We start from the raw sequence: 8567 nt of genomic DNA, 5'->3' as shown, positions 1-8567 counted from the left end.
AAGGCACCCGATGAACAATATAAAAATGATTTGAAATTAGTCTATAAACCTATAGAAAGACGACTTTATATAAAAAGTACTACTCCATTTGTGATTTTTGCCAAAGAACAACTCGGACAAATGTTGGGATTTCATGAGACTATAAAGGGTGAAACTATTAGACTATTGGGCCCTATTGAGGCTAAACTATATAGTGCTCATTGAGCACCATCTACCCCGATAGCCGATATCCGACCGGGTTTTTATACCATGTATGTCTATACAGATATCATTACACATCAAGCCATTGGAGATAGTTACGTGCCTCTTCTAAGGTGTGTCCCTATTAAAGGCAAAAACAACGATATAATCACGGTAACTTACGACAGACCTCATTACGTACCACACAGCAAGACCAACTTCGATACGATAACTATACAAATTAAGACAGATCAAAACAAGTTAGTGCCATTCCGTTTTGGGAAGGTTATAGTGAAGTTGCATTTCCAACCTTTTAATGTACATTTTAATGTTTTAAAGCCTCTTTTTTACACCTAATTCAAAAGAAAAATGAGACCTCAGGGATATGTCAATCTTTATATTAATCATTACAAAAATCAAGCTGGTAATGGTTTGCCTGGATTTTCTAGAGCTCCTGTAATGTACGGAGCGGGTATAGGGGGTATTTTTCAAAGTCTTTTCAGAAAAGCTTTACCGTTACTTAGAAGGGGTTTTGAAATAGTTAAACCTCATTTTAAATCAGCCGCTAAAAATATTGTTAGTGACGTAGTGTCAAATGTCCTAACAAGTCATAACCCTCCTAGCCACAACAAGAGCCAGTCAGGGGAGGGATTGATGGTGATGTCCAGAGGATACAAGAGAAAACGTAGCAAACCCCCGGGATCTCGCTATCATCATCACAAAAAGGCGAAACCCTCTACATTCAGGTCATTTAGTAGCAGTAACCGGAGAAGGAGCAAGAAACCAAAGACTCACAGAACAAAGAAAAACAGAAACATCTTTTAAATCATGACTCTGGTACATCATATGTCTCAGGTATTGAAAAAAACCTTTATGTGGAAAATCCCCCCCTGTCTGCCTTGTCTGACACGGCTCCGCTCGAATTTTACATAGCGGGAAATGGGGAAGATTATCTTGATTTGAATAATACTCTTTTAAGACTTTCATGCAAAATTACTAGGGCTCATGGCGCTGATTTAGTTGGGGCCAGTATAGCTGGTATTATCAATTACCCTGTAGCTACCATGTTTTCACAAGTGGATGTAACTTTAGGAAACCGCCTAATTAGTCAAAGCAGTAATACTTATCCTTACCGTAGCATTATAGAAGCACTGCTAAACTTTAGTAAGGACACCCTAAAATCTCAATTCACTGCCGGATTGTTTTACAAAGATACCCCAGGACACATGGATGAGACTGATCCTGCAGGGGATAATGAAGGTTTAGTTAAACGGCATGTTTTTACCAGAATGAGCCATACAGTTGAACTTTTAGGACCCCTGCATTCAGATATATTTTTTCAAGAGAAACTCATGCTAAATGGTATTGACCTGAAAATTAAAATGGTTAGGGCCAGTGACACTTTTTGTTTAATGTCTGATGTCGCAGAAGAGTTCAAACTTAAAATTTTAGAAGCCTCTCTCTATATTAAAAAAGTAAAAGTAGCCCCGGAGGTTAGAATTGCCCAAGCTCAGGCCTTGATGACCTCTAATGCCAGATATCCTACTGATAAAGTGGCTATGAAAGTTTTTAGTGTTCCTAGGGGGAGTAGGGTCTGTAATCAGGAGAATTTGTTTCTGGGGCAGTGTGGCAAAGTGGGTGGTGAGGGGTAGCTGTGTAGCAGTGATGCGGTGCAGGAGTAATGAGCAGACAACGGTAGTCCAGTGGAAAATAGGCTTTATTTGCCAGCACTGGTCTAGTGCTCAAAATAATAAGCCCGGCAATACACAACGATGTGTAAAGCTCGGGCTGACAAAACACAGGATACAGTCCTGAACAAAAGAAACAAGAATACGGTCACCCGTCTCGGGTGCGTGCAGTCGTGATTGTGGTGAGTGAATACACAGGACGTTGTGACAGTACGTGAGGAGGTGATCCGGCTTGTGTTCGCCCAGTGCGACAGCTCCGGATATGTTCTAGCTGTCTGGTGATTCGGAAACAAGACAGACAGTTAGTTTTCAGACACTCCAGCGCACAAACACACACACACAGCTCTTTTAGAGCAGAACAGATTTTTAGGTCCTTCTCGGTCCTTGGTTTAACCCAAACGAAGGAAAAGAACAGCGTTACCCCGGCCCCTATATGTAATCCCGCATGATATCTAGGTAAACGGTTGCAGCTGCCTTTTACTTGCAGCTGCCCCTCGTTTACCTGTCAAATCAATACGGTCTTACAACAGAGTCTCGCTTCCTTCCAGGCTGACCCACTTTCCGGTCCCGGAAACGAACTGTCAGGCCAGCCCTTCCAGATACTTCTCCTCCCGTTCTTTAGCGCCCTCACAGGTCGGGAGGAAGATTTATCACCAGAACTCATTGTATTTCTGTCACATATCCCACCGCTCAGAGTGGAGCCGAAGGAACACTCGGCTAAATCTACCTTTCCCATTGCTCCCCCCTCCCGGGAAAAATAATCCGCATTTTGGTGGTCTTTCCCCGCACGGTGTACCATATGGTACATGAAGGGCTGCAATGCCAGATACCACCGAGTTATCCGGGCATTGCTGTCCTTCATTGTGCTTAACCACTTGAGTGGGGCGTGGTCTGTGACAAGATCAAATGAGTGTCCCAGCAGGTAGTATCGTAAAGAGTGAGTAGCCCATTTAATGGCTAAACACTCTTTTTCGACTACGGAGTAGTTGCGTTCCCGAGGTAACATTTTTTTGCTTATGTACAATATCGGGTGTTCTACTCCAGCTACTTTTTGGGACAAGACTGCACCCAACCCTACATCCGAGGCGTCGGTGTGGAGGATGAATCTCTTGGTGAAATCTGGGGTAATAAGAGTGGGGGCCTGGCAAAGTTTACGCTTAATCGTATCAAACGCCCCCTGACACTCAGCTGACCATTTAATTAAATTTGGCGCACTCTTTTTGGTGAGGTCGACTAACGGGTTAACCACTGTGGCGTACTCGGGGATGAAGCGGCGGTAATAACCGGCTAAGCCCAGTAGTGACCTCACCTGAGTCTTGGTTTTGGGGATCGCCGCATCAACCAAAGCCTGGATTTTGGTGACCACAGGTCTCACCCTTCCATTCCCCATTAAAAATCCCAAATATTGAGTCTCTGTCTTGGCAAACGCACATTTCCTCAAGTTAGCTGTCAGCCGGGCTGCCCTTAGAGACTGAAGAACGGCTGCAACCCTAGCCAAATGCTCTCGCCAGGTGGAGCTGTAAATCACCACGTCATCAATATACGCTGCTGCATATTCATGATGTGGGCGTAAAACCTGGTCCATCAGTCTCTGAAAGGCAGCGGGCGCACCATGTAGCCCAAATGGCATGGTTTTAAAGTGGAACAGCCCCTCTGGTGTTGAAAATGCGGTTTTCTCTCTGGAGCTGCGGGTTAGAGGGATTTGCCAGTATCCCTTCGTCAGGTCCAGAGTGGAAATAAACCTCGCTTTTCCCAGTCTGTCTAAAAGTTCGTCGACCCGAGGCATGGGATACGCATCGAACTTGGCAATAGCATTCACCTTTCTGAAATCTACGCAGAAGCGGTTGGTGCCGTCCTTCTTAGCCACTATTACAATAGGACTGCACCACTCGCTCCTGGAAGGTTCAATCACTCCAAGCTCGAGCATATCCCATACCTCTTTGCGAACGCCACTTCGTCGACTTTCCGGGATCCGGTACGGTCTCTCTCGCACTGTGACACCTGGAGGAGAGATAATGTCATATTCAACTAAGTTCGTCCTGCCGGGCACATCAGAAAAAACATCACTGAACTCCTCAATAAGCTTACGCAGCTCTCTTTGCTGATCCGGAACTAATTGTTCCCCCATTGAAATCGCTCTTGTGCTCGGGGTCTCTGGACAGGGACCTAAATCATCCTCCATATTGCCTGGGGCTATAAATAAGACCTCTCTTGCCTGCCAGGGCTTCAACAAATTAATGTGGTAAATTTCACGTTCATTCCGGCGATCGGGCTGTCTAATTTCATAATTTACTTTCCCTATAGCCCGAATCACCTCATACGGCCCCTGCCATTTAGCACACAGTTTTGACTCTGATGAGGGAAGTAGCAGCATTACCTTGTCCCCTGGTCGAAAGGTTCGAATCCGTGCATTTTTGTTATAATGCTGCTCTTGTCGGTGCTGAGCCGATCTGAGGTTGTCTTGGGCCAAACGACCGACCAAATCCAGGCGATCTCTGAGTAGGAGCACATACTTCACCACATTTTTAGACGAGCCTTTGTGCTCCTCCCACCCCTCTCTCAGCAGGTCGAGAATGCCGCGAGGCTGCCGGCCGTACAGGAGCTCAAAGGGGGAGAACCCCGTTGAACTCTGCGGCACTTCTCTCACTGCAAAAAGGAGGTAGGGGAGAAGTGATGCCCAATGTTTCTGCTCTTGTGTTACAAATCGCCTCAGCATCGACTTTAAGGTCTGATTAAAACGTTCCACCAGACCGTCCGATTGTGGATGATAAACGGACGTCCTGATGGGACGTATTTTTAATATTTTGTACACCTGCTGTAACGTATTGGACAAAAAATTAGTTCCGTGATCGGTCAAAATCTCCTTGGGGATCCCTACTCTGGCCATAATCTGTGCTAACTCGGTGGCTATTGCAGCGGCACTAGTGGACCTCAATGGAACTGCCTCCGGGTATCGCGTTGCATAATCCACCACTACTAAAATGTGCGTATACCCGGAGTCAGAAGGTAGCAAAGGGCCGACTATGTCCATTGCAATGCGCTCGAAAGGAGTGGAAATAATCGGCAGTGGGACCAAAGGGGCGGGGCGCACTCGACCCGGCGCTACTCGCTGGCAGTCTGGGCATGTGGCTACATATTTCGACACATCAGTATGAAGACCTACCCAATAGAATCGAGCCAATATCCGTTCCCTCGTCTTCTCGGCTCCGAGGTGCCCCGCAAAAGGGATATCATGCGCCAGCCTCATGACCTCCAGCCGACAAGACGGGGGAACCAACAATTGTGTTACAGGCTGTCCTGTGCCCGCGGCTAGGTTTACCCTATACAGTAATTGCCCCTTGATACTGAAGTGTGGATATACTAGCGCCCCAGCGCCGTCAACATCCTTACCTTCAATGGACCGGACCTGTCCCCAAGCGTGCACCAGTGACGGGTCGTTATGTTGGCCCCACACTAGGTCCGCGCTTGAGTACCACGGGTCCGGTACATCGAGAGGGGCTGGAATAACATCTGCTCTAGTCGGTCCAGTAACCTCGCTCTCTCGGTCACACTGCGTTCCCACTCCCTTCGACTGGCGTTTGTTACCATTGCAGCACTCTCCCACCAGACCCCAGCCTTGTCTCAACAACGCTCCCTCCCATTTTGCGGTCCGTCTCTCCTTATTCGTTTTTCTAGGACGGAAAAGAGGGGAAAACATTTCAGTGTGAAAAGGAAACACATCACCAATCCGTTCCTTTTTTTTTTTCTCTGCCACGTTTACGTGTGTGGCTGAGACTGCCATTTTTTCCATCAATTCTTTGAATTTTGGCCAGTCTCGGCCCAGAATAACTGGGTGTGGCAACCTTTCCGCCACCCCAACTACCAGGTGACGTTTTATCGGTCCTACCGATAAATATACTTTTAATGTGGGGTATGCCGCCGTGTCTCCATGGATACAGGAGATGGCCACCTGACCTCGTGGCCGCCACGACACACCGCCCAGGAGAGCTGTCCTAATCAAGGTTTGCTCACACCCTGTGTCCACTAATGCGTGGGTTTTCACATTCCCTAACACCACATTAATCAGACAAGGCCCCTCCCGACCATTTTCCCCACGCTTACCAGTCTCAGGTGCCCAATTGCACGCGGCCACGTCACACTCCATGGCAGCGGGGCATGACCTGGCCAGATGTCCCGGCTGGTGGCACCTAAAACAGATAGGAGGGACAGAGGGGGCATGGGTTAGAAATCTGTCCCGCTGCTGGTATGGCAACGGGGCAGGGGCAGCACCTCTACCCCAGCTGGGGGCCAACCTTGATCTCCATGGGGGGGAGGCAAGGGGGCCCAATGGGGTCGGTGCTCTGGGAGGTCTGGGTCCCTGGAACGAGGGGGGTGGTGGCGATGATGTTGGAGGAGAGGGAGAGAGAGCGCGGCTGCTCCGAAGGGCAGGGGCGGACAGGATCCCGATCCGGGCAGAGGTCAGGGAGTCCTCAAAATCTTCGGCCAATTTGACCGCCTCCTCCAGGGTGTCGGGGTTGTGGCGCCGTATCCACGCCTGGGTTTCGGCGCCGACCACATGGCAGAACTGTTCTACCACAATGGCTTCCCCCATCTGCTGGACGGTCTTCTTCCCGGGGGTCAGCCAATGCACCATGTGGTCGCACAACCTCTCCGCAACCACCCTGGGGCGTGTCTCCGGGGCTCTCCGGTACTCCCGAAACCGCGCCCGGTGGGTCTCGGTAGTAATGTTGAGTCGGCGGAGGATAGCCTGCTTGACCAGGTCATACTCAGTGGCGTGCTGGTCACTCATGGCCTGGTAAGCTGCCTGAGCCTCCCCAATCAGGCAGGGTCCCAATTGGCTGGCCCAGAACTCCCGCGGCCAAGCCGCCGCGGTAGCCAGCCGCTCGAATGCCACCAAGTACGCCTCCGGGTCATCCTCCGCCGACATCTTCATCGCCCGTGCCTTTGGGGGCGACATCACCGGTGTTGTAGTCGGGGTCGTTACCGCAGCCACGGCCAGTCCTACCCGTTCAATGAGCGCTGTATAGCGCTCCTCCCTCCTTCTCTCCTCTGCGTCCCGTCTGCTCTCCAGTGCCTGCAGCAGCTCCGCCAGCGCGTCGCGGTCCATGATCCCACTTCTGACACCACGTGTGGCAAAGTGGGTGGTGAGGGGTAGCTGTGTAGCAGTGATGCGGTGCAGGAGTAATGAGCAGACAACGGTAGTCCAGTGGAAAATAGGCTTTATTTGCCAGCACTGGTCTAGTGCTCAAAATAATAAGCCCGGCAATACACAACGATGTGTAAAGCTCGGGCTGACAAAACACAGGATACAGTCCTGAACAAAAGAAACAAGAATACGGTCACCCGTCTCGGGTGCGTGCAGTCGTGATTGTGGTGAGTGAATACACAGGACGTTGTGACAGTACGTGAGGAGGTGATCCGGCTTGTGTTCGCCCAGTGCGACAGCTCCGGATATGTTCTAGCTGTCTGGTGATTCGGAAACAAGACAGACAGTTAGTTTTCAGACACTCCAGCGCACAAACACACACACACAGCTCTTTTAGAGCAGAACAGATTTTTAGGTCCTTCTCGGTCCTTGGTTTAACCCAAACGAAGGAAAAGAACAGCGTTACCCCGGCCCCTATATGTAATCCCGCATGATATCTAGGTAAACGGTTGCAGCTGCCTTTTACTTGCAGCTGCCCCTCGTTTACCTGTCAAATCAATACGGTCTTACAACAGAGTCTCGCTTCCTTCCAGGCTGACCCACTTTCCGGTCCCGGAAACGAACTGTCAGGCCAGCCCTTCCAGATACTTCTCCTCCCGTTCTTTAGCGCCCTCACAGGTCGGGAGGAAGATTTATCACCAGAACTCATTGTATTTCTGTCACAGGCAGTTACCAAAGTTTGTGGTTATTGGTTTAACAGATAATGACGCTTTTAGCGGTTCCTATGCTAAAAACCCTTTTAACTTTAAACACTTTGCCGGGAACTTTATAGCTATGTATGTTGATGGTGAACAAGTCCCCTCAAAACCTTTACAACCCGACTATACAGCAAGACACAACCCCGTCTGTGAATATTACAGTCTAATACAAGCCACGGGTAGACATCTCAAAGACAAACTGCTGATAATTGATCGGTTAGACTTTATTAGAGGCTATACGCTCTATGCTTTTGATTTGACCCCTGACCAAGAATGTGGAGATCATTTTTCCTTAGTAAAAAATGGTAATATGCGTCTTGAAATGCGTATTGCCCATGCTCTGCCAGAGACTGTGAATATGATTGTTTATGCTGTTTTTGAGAACGTGATTGAGGTTTCCCACCAAAGAGCTGTTCTCTTTGATTACTGAAAAGTTTGATACAACTTTGATCCTTTTTAAAAATGAATACCACCCAGCTTACAGCGCTGCTATCCAGCAACCCCATGACTGAAAAGTATTTTTATGGGGTCCTAGCTAGTGATCAACTACCTAAAGGAAAAATAAAAAAAACTTCTGGCGATACTCATTGTCAACACAGACCCCCAGAATTATCCTGGAGAACACTGGCTGGGGATTTATCTAAAAGAAGAGGGTCAGGGAGAGTTTTTTGATTCTTACGGTAACCCTCCAGATTTTATTTATTTTCCTAAGACTATCTCAAACTTTTTAGACAACAACGCTAAACAAACAGTGTACAATAATCAGTCTCTACAGGGTCTTATGACCACTACCTG

The 8567-nt window shown here is 48.5% G+C and overlaps 1 protein-coding gene across 1 annotated transcript; it reads right to left on the bottom strand.

Moving 5' to 3' along the window:
- Positions 1–1814: 1814 nt before the first annotated feature.
- On the bottom strand, positions 1815–7694 carry LOC131725469 (uncharacterized). Its single transcript, XM_059018708.1, has 2 exons — positions 5970–7694; positions 1815–2143 (listed from the first exon to the last, which is right to left on the bottom strand). Exons 1-2 carry the CDS (start codon positions 6973–6975, stop codon positions 2136–2138), a joined length of 1014 nt encoding a protein of 337 aa, XP_058874691.1. The 5' UTR covers positions 6976–7694; the 3' UTR covers positions 1815–2135.
- Positions 7695–8567: the final 873 nt, after the last annotated feature.

This window comes from Acipenser ruthenus, unplaced genomic scaffold (genome assembly GCF_902713425.1).
Source record: "Acipenser ruthenus unplaced genomic scaffold, fAciRut3.2 maternal haplotype, whole genome shotgun sequence".
NCBI lineage: Eukaryota > Metazoa > Chordata > Actinopteri > Acipenseriformes > Acipenseridae > Acipenser > Acipenser ruthenus.
Note: the sequence above shows the minus strand (reverse complement) of the source record. Positions and strands in the feature narration are given on the sequence as shown.